Source organism: Schistosoma mansoni, chromosome 1, assembly GCF_000237925.1.
Source record: "Schistosoma mansoni strain Puerto Rico chromosome 1, complete genome".
In the NCBI taxonomy this organism is placed as follows: Eukaryota; Metazoa; Platyhelminthes; class Trematoda; order Strigeidida; family Schistosomatidae; genus Schistosoma; species Schistosoma mansoni.
Window position 1 is genome coordinate 23,577,705 of NC_031495.1, and position 21,727 is coordinate 23,599,431.

Below are 21,727 nucleotides of genomic sequence, written 5' to 3' on the forward strand. Positions count from 1 at the left end.
CAGGTTGGTTGGTTAAGAGTTGACCCCAAACAACCAAGCATATGCTAAAACAGTATTGTTCAAGTATTCATTCACTTCCTTACTTTTTGTAAGCGTTATATTCCCTATTATCTTATATTGAATGTTGAGAGCCTTTGTTTGTCTGAACAGATAATCCCACGCTCCACTGTGACTGCGCGAAGATCGAAGTAAAGACCTGTAACGGTAATAAAAATCATTACATACAACATTAATAATGTGTGTTTGTATTTCTCATTGCAGGACAACAAAGAGTGAATGCACTGGAAGAAGAAGAACAAGCCCTACGCCGTCTGAACCTGCAGAATAACGAGTAAAACTATTTTGTAATAACTTTCCCCTTTTGTACTAAAAACCGCGTAATTTTAATTTAAATATATCGGCTGTACCAGCACACCGTGTTCTCACTTCAGACGCACTTGTCGGTCCTGACTGTTGTGTTGCTGTTTCAGGTCGCTCCTGCTCCCAAGTAAACGTCGAAATACAATGTGCTACAAGTGGTGATGGAGGTGTTTACGTCAAAACGCGATGAAAACTGTGAGGAACCACCGGTCATTCCAAGCAAGCCAGCAACCGGGGCAATCATCCGCCAGCCACCACTACTGGGAGTCTCATCGGACTATGCCATTTGGAAGGTCAGGATCACGACGTATCTACGTAAGGTCCCAGCTGCCGAACATTTTGACTATCTCCTGTCGTGTCTAGACGATGAAGCGGCAAAAAGGGCGATTGCCAACGGTTTCACCGCAAGTAACCCGTCTGCCCAAAACTGGAAGGTGCTTGATGAATGCTTTTCGCTAACAGTAGATACACAGCTGGGGACCATGCAGTTCCTGTCGCGTCACCAGAAAGCGAGTGAGGACCCCATGGAATACCTGCACTCCTTGCAGCAGGCAGCAATTGTAGCCTTCCCGAGTTTAGACGTCTCTATACGGGAAGAAATAATACGCGCACGGTTCACAGAAGGCCTTTTGCCGGGTGCACTACGACAGCACCTTCTTTACATGCCGCCAAAAAGCATTCAGGATTTAAGAACCACAGTTCTACGGTTCGCTGCCGCAGACAAGCTATCAAACGCTGTCAATACACCGCATTTGTCAGCGAATGCTATTGAACAGCCTGAAGAAACACATCAGTCCGATTTCACTCAAACGATTTCCGCGGTCAAACGACGCCCCAAGAGACAGCCGCTAAGAACTAATCAACATAACCGGAAGATGGAGTGTTTTTACTGCCAACGCTTTGGCCGGAAAGCCCGAAAATGTGGGCACAATAATTTTTGGAAACAAGGTGAGACCAGATGCTTTATCTAGGCTAGAAATAAACGTGCTACAGCAGTCTACAGTAAACTTCGAGACGTTGAGAAACGAACAAGAGCAGGATCTAGAATTACAAAACCTGCTTAAAAAAAACAATTCAAGTCTTAATTTAAAACAGTTCCCATCGCCTGTCGATGGTATTCTAATCTACTGTGACACGACCAAGGCAATGCCGCGACCTTTCGTTCCCAAAAGTATGCGAAAGTTGATATATAATGACTTTCATTCTTTGTCTCATCCTGGAGCAAAAGCTTCAACAAAACTAAACAATGCCAGATATATATGGCCGAATTTACAGAAGGATGTACACAAATGGGTTAGAGAGTGTTCAGCATGTCAACAATCAAAGATAAATCGTCACACAAATTCACCCATAGGTGTTTTCTCGCAACCAGATGCACGTTTTGCCCATGTGCATATCGACTTGGTAGGTCCTTTACCACGTTCAAACGGTTTTAATTATCTTTTTACATGCATAGATCGATTTACCAGATTCCCTATAGCCATCCCGATAACGGACATCACAGCGGAAACAGTAGCCAAAGTTTTCATGCAGAACTGGGTAACCATTTTTGGTACACCCATAACAATAACGACGGATAGAGGAGCGCAATTCGAATCCGAACTATTTAATAACTTGGCTAAACTTCTAGGCTCCAATAGGATACGCTGCACTGCATATCATCCTCAGGCTAATGGGATGGTAGAACGTTTTCACCGTCAGCTAAAAACCGACCTTATATCTCACTCAAACCCCAATCAGTGAACAGAATTCCTACCGTTAGTTATGTTGGGAATACGAACATCTGTCAAAACTGACGCACAGTGTTCAGCTGCGGAACTGGTTTTCGGAACAACTCTGAGACTACCAGATGAATTTATTAACCCTAATACTAACAGTCAAAAACTTAATTTAGAAAATTATGTAGATCAACTACGGGACCACATGTCTAAACTTAAGCCGATTAATACTCGTGAACAATCGCGCGCCGTATATATACCTAAAGACCTAAGCAATTGCACGCACGTCTGGATAAGATGTGACAAAATAAAAGCACCACTCAGTCCTCCATTTGAAGGTCCTTTCAAAGTCGTCTCAAGAAAATCTAAATATTTCGTGATAGAAAAACATGGAAACATCGACACAGTAAGTATTGATAGGCTAAAGCCGGCTTATCTAGATCATGAACCACCATACGTGTTGTTAGATCGTTTAACTGACAAATCCATTACGGAATCGAAATGTAAAGATGATAAATCTTTACAAATGACTAAAACGGTTCGCTGGGCACATCCGATTAGTCAGTCAAGGATGTTGAGTTTCGGCTGCAGGATAAAATCTAACCACGTAGCTAATCAGACCCTGCATCTACTTAAAAATAATTTTTTTTCCTCATTCCGCCTCACATACAACTCCCCAGACCTTTTACCTTTGATATATAAGTGTTATGTTAAATATTTTCTTTAAATACTGGACACATAAGCTAGGTATTCCGAAACGATGGCTGAGGATTTTAATCAAGCTCATACAACTAACACTGGCAAATACAACGAATTCAAAAAGCAACCCAGGCGAGTTTTATAATTTCTTTTTCTGGTTAATTAACTATGTTGGTTGTACTTCTTATATATCTGTATACATTTTTCTATAGTATTATTATTAATACAAAGAACTTGTACTGTTCCAATATGGCACTTTGACATATCAATCCGTCCTCTTGTTATCGTTCTCTCATATCTGAGCAACTTATGGCCAACAAACGTCGTATTGAAGGGGGTTTTGGTGAACAAAAACGCAGGCCCCACGTACTCGAACCTCTGCCCTCCTGAATGCTGGGCCGTGTGCCTAGCCATTAGACCACATCAAACCACGGGGGAATGACTGCAATTTTTCCTTTTATCGACTAATCATTCATAATACTGATGAGTAATAGGACTTACACACTTCTGAGGTGCAAACCAATTCGTTACTTGGATGAATTGACGAAATATTGCTTCAATATATCATGCACACCTAAATCAAACCACAAAAGGGTATTTGACACAACTGTACTTGATCCGCATACTCCACACAATTTTTTTTGCTTCTTAATCGTATATTCGTTTCCGTTTTGTGGATTACTCTGACGCACCCTTGGTTACGCACCTAGTTGTAAAAGGCGGTCATCACTGGCCCAAGGTCATGCATTTGATCGATTTTGTTAAAGAGTCCAACTTCTAGCAAGTTCACCCTTTTACATATATGCATTAAAAAAGAGTATTTTTTTGTTGTTTTCATGGTTCTTCGTGCACAAGATATCTACACTATGTCTATTTCCTTCCAGAATACCAATCCGTTCTGGAGGCCAAGCACTTACATGAACCGAACAATTATCAATTGCATTTATGTATTTCCATTTTGTATCTTATTATTTTATGCAGGCAGTGGAGCAGTTCTTCAGGTTTGCTTGATTTTCACCATTACCTTTGAAGTAGACTCTTCTTTACTTTTTACTTGAGGGCGGCTCAAGAGGCAGGTGAGTAAACACCTGATAGCCGGTCTGAGCATGGAAAAATCGTACCTCAACAACATGGTGTTGGGTAGCCCGCTCACGGCACTTCCTCAGATATTCTTATTCCACATTCTCACACTTTCTCTTGAAAGCACGCAGCAAACCGTCAGCGATAGTTGTAGAAAAGATCACATGCTACAAAATAAGATGACAAGCTAGTAAATGAAGAGACATCCATGGACTATCGTTGAAAGCGTTAGTCGTAACTGATTGTAAGTCAAATAGTGAGCGAGTTGATAATTTCGCATTGGGATGAGAAATAGAACTAAGGTGTTTTCGATAGATAGGTTAATCGAACCGACGTTCCTACGGAAGTCGATTCTAGGGGGAAGCTAATGTAACAGCTCAGGTTGGTTGGTTAAGAGTTGACCCCAAACAACCAAGCATATGCTAAAACAGTATTGTTCAAGTATTCATTCACTTCCTTACTTTTTGTAAGCGTTATATTCCCTATTATCTTATATTGAATGTTGAGAGCCTTTGTTTGTCTGAACAGATAATCCCACGCTCCACTGTGACTGCGCGAAGATCGGAGTAAAGACCTATTCACTACTTCTCTGGTTTCTTCTATCAATAGCACGAGGGTTACCTATAGGCACGAAATACAATCTTTCTCACCCAGGTGCTCGTGCGACAGTCAAACTTATAGCCGAACGGTTTTGCTGGCCTGGAATGAATAAAGACGTGAGGGAGTGGGCACGCTCCTGTGTCAGCTGTCAGAAAGCTAAGGTCATTCGACACAACAAATGTCCCTTAGGCTCGTTTAAAATCCCTGACGCTCTCCTCGACCACGTTCATCTAGATTTGGTAGAACCCTTACCCGATTCGAACTGATACTCATATCTCTTAACATGTGTAGATCGTTTCACTCGATGGCCAGAAGCAGTACCGATTAAGGACATTACTGCTGAAACAGTGGCTCGCACTTTCGTCGAACGATGGGTAGCAAATTTCGGCTGCCCTTCCACGATCACAACAGACCGCGGACGCCAGTTCGAATCCTGACTTTTCCGTTGTTTGACCTCGCTATTAGGAATCACCCGCTTCCGAACGACCGCCTACCACCCACAAGCAAACGGGTTGGTAGAACGTTCTCATAGACAACTTAAAGCTTCATTATCAGCCGCAAACGTTTCACAGTGGACAGACGCTCTTCCACTCGTCTTGCTAGGTATCCGCAATGCAGTCAAGGCTGACATTGGATACACGGCATCTCAACTTGTTTACGGAACGACACTCCGACTCCCAAAAGAATTTGTGGATCCTTCAGCTTCTTCATTGAACATGGATCTAAACTCTTACACGAGTAGGCTTACAAACGCTATGCGTTCACTTAAACCTGCCCACACTCGACCTCAATCAACTGATGTTTTCGTTCAACCTGAATTACGACATAGTACACACTCACATCGACGACCTCTCGAATCAGCATACGAAGGACCCTTCAAAGTTCTTCAACGCGAACTCAAGTACCATGTAGTCGATAAGAACGGCACGAACAATAGCATCAGTATCGATCGCTTAAAAGCAGCGTACTTAGAAGAAAACCCTAGCTACGTCGAATTTCCTTCGGTACAATCGTACGACACGGCTCCTACACTCGTAGTACCCTACACGACAGCCGACATACAACTTGATACTTCGTCAACGTCGATAGATAAACCTAAAACAACGCGTTCTGGAAGAAGAGCAAGATTTCCAGAACATCTTAACAAATATTGCACGTAGGACACAGGCTTTATCTTGAATTCCCCTTTCATTGTTTATTATAAAAAATTTTTAATATGCTTAGGAGTCCCATAATAGGACGAAACGGCCGTCCAGTGTTTCCAGGTTTTCCATGGTGGTCTAGCTTCAATTGACTCATGCTTTCTACTATGAAAAAAACATTTTTATTTTTTTGAGCGTATTTATAATTTTTTTATATACAAAAAAACCATTTTTTTCCGAACGGTTTTACGCTGTTTGCAAGTGTTTTAATTTTTTTTCCCGCTCATCTTGTGTCCTTATGGAAGTACGAGTGTATTTTTGACATGCACTCACACGTTATATTTTTTCTCTTTTCCAAGACGACTGGAAAAGAACGACGAAGTTTTTCAAGGAACCGAAATTTTCATTGTATTTCATTTCTTTATTGTTATGTTGTACCTCATGGTCCGTTAGTTTGAGGAAAGACGACCAGCCGCTGCTAAACGAAGGAAGCTATCAGAAGAGTGTTTACCAACGACAAATTCGTTGGGTTTAAACTTCTGGCTGGTCACGTCTTAGGGGCATCACTACCTCACTAGGGGGAGAGTGATCTATAGCTGTAAATAATTCCCCAAAATCAATAGCTTTCTAAGTGTTCGACATTGGATGCTGACCACGTTGTTTTAGTGGACTTGTTTAACTGAAGGCAATCGGTCATGCATCCGTACCAGATCACGTTGCAACTCGGCGTGGGACACAGCTCCTACGTTTCCATAGTCAGCTAAGAACGAACGCCTCTCGATATATTGGTAACGTATCAAATATATCTTTCCTGCCTCTTCTCGTCTGACTTCTGATTTCCTTTGGCCGGGAACGATCGAATATAGAAGATACTAATGGTTGCTAGTTGTAAAAATAGAATAACCGTCGTACCCTCACTATCATCTCTCTCATTCACTGTTTCAGGGCTACTCACAATGCCGATCAATATATCTCTTTCTCACACACAACTCCCCAGGGATTTGAAGGATGCTATCGTCAGCCGTGTATTTTAATATGGAAAGAGACGGATGATGTCTGACTACCGCCCTGTCAGTTTGATCAACATAGTAGTCAATTCATTTTAAAATATAACTGGAGCTGAGTTAACAAGTCACACAGAATACTGCAGCCCATTGACTCCTGAGCAATATAAGTTTTGAAGTAAACATTCGTGCTTAACTAACTTGCTAATTGCCAGAGGAAATTGGACATTCCGTTTAATAGTGATGTGCTTCCAGACGTCATTTACGGTCCCTTGTTTTTTCTTCTTTACGCTAGTGAATTACAGAGACTACTTAAGTCGTCAATATAGCTGTTTGAAGACGATGTTAGGATCTGGAAAAAATAGGGTGTAGGGCTGGTCAACTTCACATTCAAGCTGACCTAGAGGAATTGGTTCTACAAAGGGTGTACTAATGCGCAGTGCACGATGCAATGTTTATCAGTATGTTGTTGTCGGCATATCGCTCCCATGTGGTCAGGGAGGAAAGGACTTGAGAATAATAATTCATCATGACTTGAAAACAACTGCCCGCTTCATTGCAGCAGCTACTAAAGGTTTTCGAGTGTTATGGTCTCTTTACCATGCATCCAAATGCTTTGACGAAGATATGAGGAATTATGGAGGGGCATAGGCAGTCAACTACGATTTTTCAACATTCTCCATCATAGTCGCTTCATTCCAGTTGTTTACAGTCTCTTTTCATTCTTTTGATGTGTGCTTCCGATTCCCGACATAATATGCCCCTTGATCTGACTGTTTTTTTGCAATCGAGATGTCAAGTCGGGAGTTTCATGATTTCCCCAGTGCGTATCCAAACCGTCATCAGAGTCTTTTCCTCTTCAGCTGGAAGCTCATTTGTCCTCCCCCACAGTAGGTTGTTGCTGGTGGAATCCAATCAACGGACATTCAGTATCTTGCGTAGACATTTGTTTATAAAGATCCGTATACTTTTTAATAGTTGTAGTAGTTCTCCACGTTTCATCTCCGTATAATAGAACTGACTTGATGTTGATGACATTGAAGATTCTGACTTTGATGCTGGCTCACAGTTGTTTTGGGTTTTATATGCCCTTCAGTTGTCGGAACACCGCCCTTGCTCTTCCAATCCTTGCATTCACGTCTTCATTAGATACTTCCTGATTATTTACGGCACGTAAATCTTTCAACATCCTTCAGGGCTTTTCCATGTAGTGTGATTAGGCTCGTGCTCACTGCGTTGTATTTCAGATGCTGGTTTTTACTCTGTGTATGTTGAGGGCAACTGAGCAGAGGTTGTTGTTACCCCATCAGTTTTCACCTGCATTCGTTGATGTGAATGAGATGGAAGAGCTAAGTCTTCTAAGAAGTCCAAATCTCATAGTTGTTCCAAAACAGTCCATTATGCTTTGTGCTTCCTCGAGGTCTTCATAATCCAGTCAACCAACAGGAGTAGGAGAAAGGGTGAGAGTGATCAGCCTTATCTAACTCCCTTCTTCATTTTTAGTGTGTCCGTCATCTATCTTCCATGAACGACTTTGCAATACAGTTCGTAGTATGTATTCCATATGATCCTGACGATCCCAGGAACTCTGTAGTGGCGAAGAAGGTTCTGTATTTTCATCTACCTACAATTATTACCTTGAAGAAGTTCAGACATTTGGCTGCATGAAACGTTGGAATTATTTAAATTTCAATCTCTGAGATCATATCAAATATAATTTTCACATATAATGACGGAGTTTAAATGATTTAATTTGTTTGAACTGATAGGCGTTTCTTAGCAAGATTTTTTTCACGAGATGGGCTTGGAGACCCCATGCCCAACCCCCCAATTTTACCCGGGCTTGGTACTGGCAATAACTCCGGAAGAGCTACAGGTGAAGTTCAGTTGTGTCTACCTGAATTTTTAAGTAACATGTGAATAATTATCGTTTTTATTTATCAGTTCCATGATTATTTTGGTGATCAAACGATCTCATGCCATATATCAATGTTCATTATGTTGATAAACCTTATCAATACCTACGCATAAGCGCTTAGGACTTTGAGTCTATTCGTGACTTGTCAATGTTCTCAAATGTGAACCGGCTTTAATCTGGAAATTCGACTCCGCAGCTGATCCAAGTGACTTGCTGGACGAAATTTTTACTTTTTAATACCAGCATTCTTAAACCTACTAGAAAGTTTTATTATTACCTACAGTAATTTTATGGCTGCAAAACACTGCTGATCGATTATGATATCTTTTTTCGTTCACAACATAATGGCAGGTATTCTATCCGCAGAGAGAAGTTAGAGCGTTACACTAGTTAAGTTTTTCTTAAACGGTGGAAGTATTCAGTCAACACACCAGTACTACGCTATCGTTTTATGGAACGTATCCCTTCAGCTCATACAGATATCAATAATCATTTTAATAGAGCAGATTTGTATTAAGCTACTATCAACATGCATTACGAGGATGACGGTGACTTCAATCCACCCATGTTTGTGGAGTAGATCATTTTATTCTTCCAGGCTTTTCATTATTCAGGACAATAAAAGCAATTATCGATACTAATTTCCTCCTCCTATTCTTGTTCCTCAGACTCATGTTTTCGAATTCGCGATGGATATCTGTCATACTAAGATAACCTATTACATTCCACTCCAGGTTTTACGTTGTATTCTACAGGCTGTCATTCACGAAAAAAATAAAGTGACCAAGGGTAAAGTTATTAGTGCCTCTAGACAGTTTACTCCTATTTGATACACTTTCAATACTAATGAACAATCTTCCCTCTTCAAACTTAATTGTTTCCTCCACTATTTAAACCCATCTCATCTTTACATAATAACAACTATAAACCTAATAAACAGTTCCATTGCGTAATTAGTTGGCAACAACAAAATTTTAGCACTTGAGCAGATGTGCGTTCTCCGGAGTTATAGTTTGCAAAAGATGCAATTTTTTAAACATTGCAGCAAATGTGAACTCATAGTATGCCACTAGTTGAAACGTCTGTTGATTCCTTGACTGTTTGTTAAGGGTAGACGGTTGAACATAAAATGACTAAAATTTCATACAATTTCAACTTTGACGAGGGACTCGCAAGTCAACTGCCGACTTCTTTGAGCAACTGTAGGAGAGGACACAAAATATTGATCTCAGTAGTGAAGTCCCGTTTAATGTTATGGTTCATGAAGTAACAATACAATTGACAAAACCATAAGTCCGGGTCTACATGATCAAATTACTGGAATCGGAATTCTGCAGCCACAACTATATTTTCTCCTGTCAGTGAAACACTATGCCTGTTTCGCCTATTTTCGTTCTTCATAGAGACAGAGATTTTACGATACCAGACAAATATCTTGAGAAAACTCAAATGAAGGAAAAACAAACCAAACTTTGTCAAAATGAACTGAAAACTTCCTATTCTTGCGTCAATAATAAGTTAATGCCATACCAACAGAATCCTAGTCTAATCTGTTATTGTGTAAGCAAAACATTTTCTTTTGAATCGAGTGCTTGGTACACATTAGACTGATATTTACTAGCTTACTATACGAGCAACGTCAGAAAGACTTAAGCGTACGGTCAAAACATTCTAACTGCACAAAGGTTTATTATTCCGTGTAGAGAAGTAGATTTAATCCATAGATAAATAATAGAATGAATAACTATTCTATTCATACTTTTGTCGTTCTAGTGAAAGATCATCAGATAACCCTTAAAAACCCAATTTTGTTTGTTACATAAACAATCTGTCCCATTCGTCGGTTTTGTCTTTATAATGAAAGGTAGAAGTAGTCTCTTGAACCTATTAAACTGTCTTCTTGATTGCACACTATTCATAATCCCCAATAAACACTTGGGTTCATTTCATTCTTTAGTGACGGACGAGGATATTTGTCAGTGAAGTTGCGAATATGAAGCTACTGACCCGATTGTTTGTACTAAAATGCTGTTCACCAGTACTTCGTAGTCCAATTTTAAACAACACCGCACAATCCTCAGCTGCCGAAATGTCGTCATTGTGTGCAAGTAGTGTAGGCTTGAAACTGTTGTCAGGAAATTTCGAACTTCTGTAATTGTTTGTTGCTTCCGCCTTCGGTAGTGAATACAAAAGTTATGGAAACATTGTATCTCAACTCGAATATTGACAATCAATGTAACAGCTGTGACATAACTCACTTACTGCGTACTAATATTTCCCAGAGATACTTTTTACATATAAAACTTATAGGGGCGTCCCATTACTAGTTGTTATGTCCCCTGGTGAATTATGAATGGTAACTTTTAGACTATTTATGGACCAATGTGATATGTATATTTCCTATTGTATAGTTGTTAAATAACTAACCTAATCGTATTCGTGTTCCTCTTATCATTAGCTTTATTTTGACTTTTGAACTATTATTATACGACTCTTGAGTTATCATCAGTCTATCGATTACTTTCCCCCTTTTCACAGCCACATTTGGCTAATTATTGTATAAATGTTATTTTCTATTTTATGATACGATGTGGTCTGTTTGGTTGGTATATCAACACAGTATGTTTGTGAATAGTGATTCATATTGCTGAGGTTGTTATTGGTGTTCTGGACTTAACTGGTTGGGCTATGCAGATAGTAGGACCGAGTAGTACTCAAGACTGCTCATACGTATTTTGTGTATCATTTGGCGATCAATAAATACACTGCTCTCTCATTGGCGGTAATCAGCACGTTCATATATCAAATAGGGCCGATACGCACTCTAGACTGCTCGTACGATTTTATGTATCATTGCTCCGATCAATAAATTCACTCCTCTCTAATTGGGCATTCATATACTAAACAGGACACGCACTCAACTTATACGTTATAACACCAGTGGACTTTTACTCTGTCAGTTTCCAGTACGTCTAAATCATAGTAATAATTGCACAAACTCTGGAAATCGTTTGAAGGAGGTATTTTTCAAGTATATAAAAAAACCTTTTTCGTCTAAGCCTAAAAGAATAAATTACTAATTCATATATCTTCAGAATGATTGATGAAAGGAAGGCGGACTAATTATCTATAGCATCGTGGATTTTGGAGCACCCATCCCTTTTCGAAGTAGCCAGACAGATTTGCCATAGAGATGTTCTCCGTAAATTAACCCCCAAGCTGCCTTAATCTTATCCCGATAAATTCTGCGTCATGTGAGCTATTTCGTTGCATTTGTTGTGAAGTGGCGAAGTTTATGAGTGTTTCATTCTTTGTTACGTTAACTTACAAATTGGTTGATCAGGGCGATCTTATTTATCTTAATAAATATAAGATCCAGTATCTGTTTCGACACCGAAAATGTGCAGGGACTAAACCGTTTAAGCTGCTCTTACAAATTAGCATAATGTTGAGATGCGTGAACTAATTTGTAGTGGCAATGCGCCCTAACCACACAATCCCCAAAGCTTAACACTAGGCAACTGGGAAAATAGATATTCAACATTTAACACGGAGAAAAACCCAATATTTGGAATGCGAGAAGAATTAATTCAATTAATTCAGTAGGTCGTACGGCATGACTCAGCCATGCAGGCGTGGTCATTCTTATCCTTTTTATTCATATTAAATATGTTGTCCTGTCTCCGGCTTAAATGTGTTCTCCATCATATATTGGTGATTGTTACGATACGATGAGTCATTGTAGGCAATGATGTGACATTGACGTAAAATCTTATAGATTAGGCAGCTGTATCATGACAAATCTAAAATCTTAGGATTTGGTCTATTATTAGAGCCGTACTAATAACGAGCTAGACCGTCATTCTACAGAGTGCCGCTATTAGTGCTCCTATGGTAAGGATATACAAATATGGGCGCCTCGAATTACAGACGACAAGCATGCAATACTGTGCATGTCTTTGTTCCGCAACGATAGTAGAACAGGGACGCGAGTGGAGCATTCCTGCGCAAACCTTTTTTGGCAACATATTAAGTGCATACTCAAAAGTGTATCATCCTTGTTCAATTTGTATGGTACTAAGTAAAACTATCTAACACCTAGAAGTGTTTACTTGAGGTCAAGTGAAAAAAATTCACTACGGACACCGAGTACAACAATCGTATGCTAGGGGTATCATCCGGTATTCAACAAGCCAAATTTGGAGCTTCCCATCTGTTAGGTCCTAATGGCCCTACTAGTATCAACCGCGACAATGCCAAGATTCTGGCAGAACAGTATTTTTGAACATTTTAACTGCCACATCACACTACTTTTCAAATGAGGTCGACGCAGCGAATCTTCAACCTACCGGCATGAAGCACTTCACTCAATGATGCAAAAAGTTGCGAAGTCCCTAATGTGCGGTAGACCACACGATTACTTGTTATCCACAAGCTTCTTTTCTCACAACAGAACGGTTTTATGAACGTCCACTATTATATAACCAAACTTATGACTATGGTGAAAAAGTGGGAAACCATCCTTGATCTCGAAGGGAAGGCTGACGTCAAATACCTCGACTTCTCAGAAGCTTTCAATAAGGTAAATCATATGTGTCTCATCAATAGGCTCAAACTGTTAGGTATCATGTCACCGTTAGCAGATTGACTTAATATCTAAACAATCAACTTAGAGTCAGCGTGAACTTCACTACTTAGGCCACAATATGCCCCTTAGGGATTAGTAATATGACCCATTCTTTTCATAACCCATAAGAATGACCTTCTTCAGAAATAATTTTCTGGTCTATTACCTTTTGCTGACGATATGAAACTTTGAAGAGAAGTTTGCAACAGAGATTATTAGCTAGAAATTCAGGAGGATCTGATTCAACTACAAAGTTGAGTAGATATCGACGGACTTATCTTAACTCTTTAAAGTGTAGGGTAGTCCATCTGAGATATGTTGAAAACTCCTCATACAACTGAAGTTATTCCAATTGTGAGGTATTCCATGTGGGGGGAAATCTGAGAGTGTTGATTCTTTATGACCTAAAGTCCTAAGCTAATTGCTACAAAAATGCCTTTCAAGTAATTCTGGTAACGTTGAGGCCCATTTTTAGCTGATTTACCAGTGGAACTTTCCACCTAATTCTTATTAGTTTCATTCTAACAGGTTTGAGAGTGGAATCTTATCCATAAGGATAAGATTACGTTGTGACAAATCCTACAGCAAGCCATAAAATCAATTCACGAACCCGAATTCATACGTCACGGAAAATGCCTGAAATCACTAGGTCTCTACCCCGCAGAAAATAGGCGTCTTTGAGGTGATCTAGTGACCTTAGGCACCCCAATTACTCCCGGCCACCACCTCAAACACTTAAGTTCAGTTCCAACACGAAACTTGGGTGTCGCACCCATTAACTGGAGACGTAACATAGCAGAACGGACTGTAGACTCTTTATTTACCTTTTAAATGTAGTCAAATCTTGATATTTGCTACCAGCTGAGGTATTCAAGCGACCTTTCAGGAGTCCCTAAAGAGAAGACTTGACATATTGTTAGGAACTGTAGACAATATTTTGCAATAATTTACCGATATTTCTCTTTTTATCGTTACATATACCCAGGTTCCTACCTGGAGGTATCGTAGATCCACTGATTTCAAATACGAAAGCCTTATAAGAGAAATCTTCCATTCCATCCGACACTATTTCAACCATTTGAATGTTTTTTAGTTTCATGTATAGCCACTAAGAGCAAAGATGCTACAAGTATTTGGAGTTTGACACCATTGTAACCAGTAACACCTTCTATAATCGAAACGTCCCAACCCATTGAAACCAGAAGTCAGTAGCGAAGGAGTTCGAAGATATATTACACAGGCCATCGATAGATCGAATAGTGATCAATCCAAGCTGGCTAGCGGTTGTAGGAGAAGTTGAGCACAGCGCATTCACTCATGATCTTGTGCAAATACATGACTGAAAGCCTTCAGCCAGGTGAGTACATTAAAAGTAATATGATCAACACCAAATGTCGAAGACTTACAGATCTATTGATTTTGGAATTTATTTACCGCCAGAAGAGAATTCCTGCCTATCAATATCAAAAAGTCCTCTTTTTAGTTGTTACACGGGCTCCAGAGACCATCTGATTTTAGTCTTTCTCGTCTACAGTTAGGAGCTTGTACTATTGTTTTTATACACTGATAGCTTAGCCGACTTAAGGTCGTGGCAATTTCAACACCTATGGTTTCGTCTCCAGTCGATTTAACATCTGACTTACCGGTTGCTAGGAAGGCGATGGAATCGCCTTGGGTCGAAAAATATAGACCCATTGAGTTAGAAGATATCGTGGGTAATGAGAATACTATTTGTCGTCTATCCGTTTTCGCTCGTGACGGCAACTTACCGAACATCATAATAGCTGTAATCTGGTCTTTTATTTCTTGCTAATCTTTCCGTAGGGTCCTCCAGGTTGTGGAAAAACCACAAGTATCTTATGCTTGGCTCGTACTCTGCTGAAGAGTGCTTATAAGGAAGCGGTCCTTGAGTTAAATGCATCGAACGAAAGGGGTATCGAAGTAGTAAGAACTAAAATCAAAATGTTCGCCCAGAAAAAGGTCAGTCTTCCCGAAGGAAGGCAAAAGATAATTATCCTCGATGAAGCCGACAGGTTAGTTGTTTATTCTATATGAGACTTTGCAGACATTGAAGCTTTAATCCCATAGTATTGGTGGTGACTACCTAAACCCATTGTGTTTTCTTTGTTACGTTGACTACTTTTTCGTATTTAATAGTAATACAGACCCATCGAATAGCCCGTTCTTACTAATTAATAGTGTCCCTGAGCTTTGGTTAACAGCCGCCACTTATAGTTAGTGTTACTTTATCTCTACCATAGTACGCCTGACGCGATTGTGGTCACTTCTACTCTCGCATTCCGTACAAGTCAGAATAAACCAAGTTAATTCTCTGCAACCTATCATCATCAGTATTACCAAACTTTAAGTATTTAGTCTGCAATTCTTGTCTTGTCTTTTTTGGTTGCAAAAACTTGGCCAGTAGCTGGCAGGAAAAAAGACGTTCCTTATTTTTTTCCCAATAACACCAAAATTCACCATATAGAAATATAATAAAAGATATAATATCCCTAGTTTAGACATGCGATTTGATTTTAATAAACTACTCAAAAGGAATACTAGCTAATAATCACATTTACCAACTACTAGTTACCTGTTTTATAAATATTAATGGTACATTTTTCATAACGAATTGTTTGTAATAGTGAACTGTTAAACAGTCTTGTGAGTCCAAAGCTCTTCACCTAACAATTATCCAAGCAAACAGTGAATTGGTTTTATCAACTGTGATGCGTCGTTTAAATACGGATCACTTTATTTTTCCCGATTCATAATTCTAAATGTATCAAGTGTACGGTGTGCTAGTGAAAGTGAACTGTATCGGTAGTTCTAAGCTCCAAAATAAACCTACGTAAAACCAGGCAGCTTAAAGTGTGGTCCACCTATTTCAATATGTAGCATCTCATCTACAAATATGTCTGAATACATTTAGCATTGTTAAACTCTCCATTTAATTTTTCATTTGGTCAATAAAATATTGTCTATATCTTTGTATTATCATCATTTTTGTTTGAGCATGTATGATTGATCACGTCACAATCTACTTATATGCTCCTTCTACCAGCTCAAAAGTTAGTTGCTAAAATCGCCCTATGACTCACTTTCCTACATATATATGGGTCTTAAATCATATTCATTCGCTCCCTGGTATTCGTCTGCATACATATTTTTATTATTCGCCTTGTGTTCTTGTGGCTTAGTGATCTGCGGTGTACAATAACAAACTGTAGTTAACGTTCCATGTTGTCTTCTAAAGGTTTTTCACCGTTTCAAGTTATCTAATCATGATCATAAGGAGAAGTAATATTCAAAGCATTAAAAATCATTTTGAGGATATTCGACAACAAGTTCCTACGTTGCTTATTACAGAATTGAAGTTCATAAACTGAAAAAATCCTCTCGAAATGCAAAGTAATTTCCCACAGTGTTTTTGAATTTTGGGTTTCTGTCTCACGACAAACTAGTTCCAGTTTGATGACCTTAAATCTTTATCCAAAATCTTGCGTCCCAATTTCATAATATGCCATGAAAAAGACCCACTACAATCCAGTGTATCAGTATTTGGCTGCTTGTTTGTTAGTTTTAAGGTTATCAGAATCCTAATTGCGCTTATTACGCTCTTACAAATTCTTAAGACGTTAAATTATTACTGCTTCTACGTATACTTTTCTTATTTTGTGCGTAAGCATGACTGAAGGTGCTCAACAGGCACTTCGACGGATCATGGAGTTATACTCTCGAACAACTCGTTTTGCATTGGCTTGTAATGATTCCTCAAAGCTCATCGAACCAATACAATCAAGATGTGCTGTTTTACGTTATGCTCGTTTAACATCTGCCCAAGTAATGGCTAGATTACTAGAAGTTTCGCGTTTCGAAGGTGTTTCATATACAGAAGAAGGTTTGGAAGCCATTGTGTTCACAGCGGACGGTGACATGAGACAGGTAAAGTTTGTCTTGTTTCTTATAACATAAGTGAGGAAAATGAAATATTCTATCATAAATGTGAATAAAGTAAGAATGAAGGTCTCAGTTGAATGATATAAATCCACGTACCACATGAATCCTGTTCATCTGCTTACGACCTTGAGAAAATAGAACTAACCATTAAGAGAAAACCAAGTATGAATATTGTGTTGATTCAAGTTGGGTTCGACATCCAGATGTAGGTTAATAAATGACAATTTTATGTGAATCAATTAGTTGCTCAAACAGTTGTTTGATTATAGGCTAAGTTTATAAGTACTCTAGAAGAAAGCTGAAAGATACATGGAAATAGAATATATAGAAATTGAAGATTTACGTCGTAGTTTACACCATACTTAAAAAGATTGGGTAGCTGAGTAAAGCCCAAATAATAAGGATGAAATATAAAATTATCATAAATGCTTCGGAGATCATAATAATGGTTAGTAAAGGACTTCGAATTTATTACACTTAGTTGAAGCCACTATTATGAAAAGATTTAAACCAAATTTATGCTTCCGGAAGGAGAGTTACCAGTCATGTTTTGGTGACCTCATTCTCATGAGTTCGTTTCATATATGCATCTATTTTCAAAAGATGATTAGGCTTTATGGTACTTGAAGCTTCTTTCAGACCTCTACTCCGTCAGCTAGTATGGTAACAGCTAACTGATCAAAGTACGTCAAGTTCGTAATCAGTACAACATTCCCCGAAGGTTTTTGTAAAGTGATCATTTCAGGGTCCTTGGCTATTATTTGTTGGTGTGGCACGTGGATTGAAAGCTCAATTTAACTAGACTTATCCCTGCTAAGTGATCTTGTGATATAAAATGGGTGGCTGTTATCAAATGTTTTTTTTAGCTTTTCAATAATGTTTACTACATCTTACAGTTGTTGTGCTTCTCGAGATAAAACTTACCGATAATATTCATTATAACTCGGACCCCTTGTTGTAAAAAGAACACTTAAAATATTAAACTTGATGATACGCTTAATTTCATTAAACGAATTTAATAAGGTTTCTTCTTTGCTAAATCCCTATGTAAACTTTTTTAAACGGTTATAATAGGCTCTAAATAATCTACAATCAACTCATGAAGGCTTTGGGATGGTCAGTAGCGATAACGTCTTTAAAGTAAGTACTGTTTGTATTTTTCTGTGAGTATAATGTTTACTGTTTACAATATGAATTTCTTAAGCAATCTCATGAAGTGACTATGTAATTGAGCAATTGAATGTAAACCAGTGTACATTTCACCTAGCATACGCAAATGATGTTCTATTCGATGAAGACGCTTGGAAAATTCTGAGTCTTCTGACCATCTTAAGTAACATTATTAATGTTCTTGAGATGCGTTTCTTCTGCTCGAAATGCGAAATTTTGCTTCAGGCAGTAACTGATAGCAGAGTGAAATAGTTTAGTGCATTGATCACTTCACTTAGTTTGGAAGTCTCATCAACCCTGGTGAGATGGTGTCTAACGAAATATTGGCAGGAATTCATAAAACTCGTTTAATGTCTGCCAACTGGAAGACGAGTTTATTGCGCAGCATATATATATATATATATATATATATATATATATATATATATTTGTTTATGAACAGTTTAGCACTAATGGTACAATAGTAAAATGAATAGAATTAAATTACGATAAAAAGTAACATTCCAGAAAGAAACTTTTCTAGACCATTGGAATTACCATCAAAATAAGTTGACCTTCTTTGAATATTAATAAGTTTAATAAGAGACCTGAGTGAGCCTACTACTTAAAAATAAAAGGCTTTTAAACTGTCGAACCATGACGCGAAAGTTTTAATATAATCTGCGAAAATCTCAACACCCAGCGTCAAATAAAACATCTTTAGGAACTCTGAAAAGATACTGGAAAGTAATAATTTGCACTGATCATTGGTGAAAAATTCACTAACTGATCATTTTTCTCGTTTAAATTCACAGAGATACAACGAAACTTAAATACAGATTAGTTTAAATTGTAACGTAACTCGCTAGATTCCTGTACCCAGCTCCATATCGCATATTTAGTACAAGCTTGGAACACTGTATACTTTCCCAGGTCAAAGTAAAGTTTCGAAATGTCAATTGTTTGAACTCCGAAGCAAAGTAGTTCTGAATATTTAATGTGCTAGTTTTTACTAGATTTCATTTTTCATCACAACATTTAATAATCAGTCAAATGCTCGCCCTTATTAGTGTAAACTATAATTTATAAACCCCTGTCAATCTTTCGAAACCAAAGTAAGATTGCCTCCTGAACTACCAAATATTTCTTTTCCGCCAACATACATTAGCAGTCAAATAACGTGATGCTTTGTTCATCGTATTCATGAGTGTTTGCAGTCACCGACACAAAAATAAGTGAGTCTTTAATCACTAAAATCCTTTAAACCCTAAAATGTTTCTCGAGTTATAGTACACTCCTTGCTTGTATGTTAAAAGATCATGCGCTTGACTATTTAGAAATGAGGTTATTGAGAACACAACTATACCTAATAACAGTAATTAAACACAATTCCTGTGTCTTGTCAAATAACAAAGCAGTTGAATAGAGAAATCCAAGCATCTTTCTTTTGTAAAGTAATTCACATCAACTATTATGAGTGTGGGACCGGGTGGGGTATGAGATTTCTTTCTATTCAGATAATCATACCAACTAGTAAACGCCTAATATTCTACTCATTGATGTCATAATAATCTATAGACTTATTAAAATTATCATTTTGTGGTAATAATTATTGAACTCATTTTGATCTTCATATGAAAGGTTTGTGATGAACCTCACCCAATGCTTATTAAACAGTTGATCGACCATTGTTCTAAGGGTGAATTGTCAGCTGCTCACAAGATCTTGCGTCATTTATGGACTTTGGGGTATTCAGCTGAAGATATTATCACCATCACTTTCCGAGTAATAAAAAATCATCCAATGGAAGAGTATCTCAAATTGGGATTTATAAAAGTAGGTTATCATAGTCTTTCCGCTTTCATATACTGATGTGCAATCAAACATTTTTCCCTCAGGTGAACAATCTTGTAAATTTTATACGTTCGTTTTCTCGTTTGTGCATTTCTTCATGAAGCACAATAGTAATACCGATCGAACCAGAAGCCAGAACCTTTTTCATCCGTAGATTTCGTGACTAATGTGTAATATGACTTTTCCAGAAAACGAAAATTGTTTCATTCCAATCCTTATTTATTTTGAATGGTATGCATCTATAAAAAAGGCTAGTAAATTTACTAATCAACAGAAAATGCGGAATTTGTTGTGAGAAAAATCAAGATGATATGATTTTATAAAATTTCGATGAAGTAACCTCCAATCATTGATAATTGTGAGGTTAAGTGTGAGTAAATGTAGTAGTGGCAGTCTCCTCATCCATCACTTTAATTCTGAGGAGAGAATAACAAAGAGAAACTTGAACAGACAACTCAGTAATGACATGCAGTCTGTGTATGTTTAATAGTACAAAGAGACAACGGTAGTTAGTGTACGAACGTGAACTCGATACTACTTATGAAATGTAGTGTATTTGCATCACATTTCATAGCATGTGTGCAATACTGAGAATTTCCAAACATATTTTCTTCATCTAGTGGGTGAATGCTGGTTATAAGAGAATAGTTCTCGATGGGAAGTTTACTTCAAACTTGAATTTTTACTTCATTAACTTCCTTCATCTGAGAATTCGGGACACACCAGTGCCCAGTTTATAAAAGACTTATGCAAATTATTTAAGATGATTGAAATAAAATCTCTGATGAATAATAAAATACCATATTTAGCACTCGCCTTCTAAATGAACAAGAAAATCCTCGAAAAATTTATTTAAACTTATTGTTATTTGCTTTTTTACAGGAAGTTGGCCTCACTCATTTACGGATTTCCGAAGGACTAGGTACATACCTACAATTAGCAGGTCTCCTTGCTCGCCTCTGTAAAATAGTGTTACCAAAATAAAACTATTATTTTTTATTAATGTACTATTTCCGAAGGCCTATTTTGTACAGCTAGTGATTACGTTGATGTGCTTCTGTTGGACTCTTCGCACGTCTTAGATTTTTATTTTTATTTTTATATTACAGCTAAGCTAACTCAAAATGTATAAATATAAAAACCTGGTTAAGTTCATTCTGTCGTCTAATATCTGTTGCTAAAAATAAGAAATATAAATGATACCTATGTAAGTCTTTTTCTCACTTACTTTGATGATACTGGATTGAATGCTTTTTTACATAACCTAATATCAAACTAAATTGATTCATAATAAGGTATCTGTATGCACAAAAATGTCCTTTAGTTAAATCGTACATTTAAATAGAGCAATAACAAGAATATTTGCAAAATACAATGAATTTATTGTATTTCGTTCTTAATAGTTTCAGCTATTTCCAATTTTTAAGATAATGTTAAATTTATTTGTCAATAAGTTGTATGTAATTTGGATGAAAATAAGAACTAAATGTTCGAAAAATTATATAATGAAGAAGTCCAGACAAGTTAGCTGGACGAAACGTTGGAATTATTTATATTTCAATCGCTGAGACTATTTCAAATATAATTTTTTCACATATAATGAATTAAAGTAATAG

The 21,727-nt window shown here is 37.8% G+C and overlaps 1 protein-coding gene across 1 annotated transcript; it reads left to right on the forward strand.

Annotated features, from left to right (window-relative positions):
• Positions 1-1,022: 1,022 nt before the first annotated feature.
• Smp_140530 (putative replication factor C / DNA polymerase III gamma-tau subunit) lies at positions 1,023-21,095 on the forward strand (the record flags this gene model as incomplete). The annotated part of the gene is made up of 8 exons (XM_018793729.1): positions 1,023-1,308; positions 10,561-10,634; positions 14,719-14,934; positions 14,973-15,181; positions 16,835-17,093; positions 18,183-18,248; positions 19,899-20,093; positions 20,994-21,095. The coding sequence occupies 8 exons, from the start codon at positions 1,023-1,025 to the stop codon at positions 21,093-21,095; spliced, it is 1,407 nt and encodes a 468-aa protein (XP_018648212.1).
• Positions 21,096-21,727: the final 632 nt, after the last annotated feature.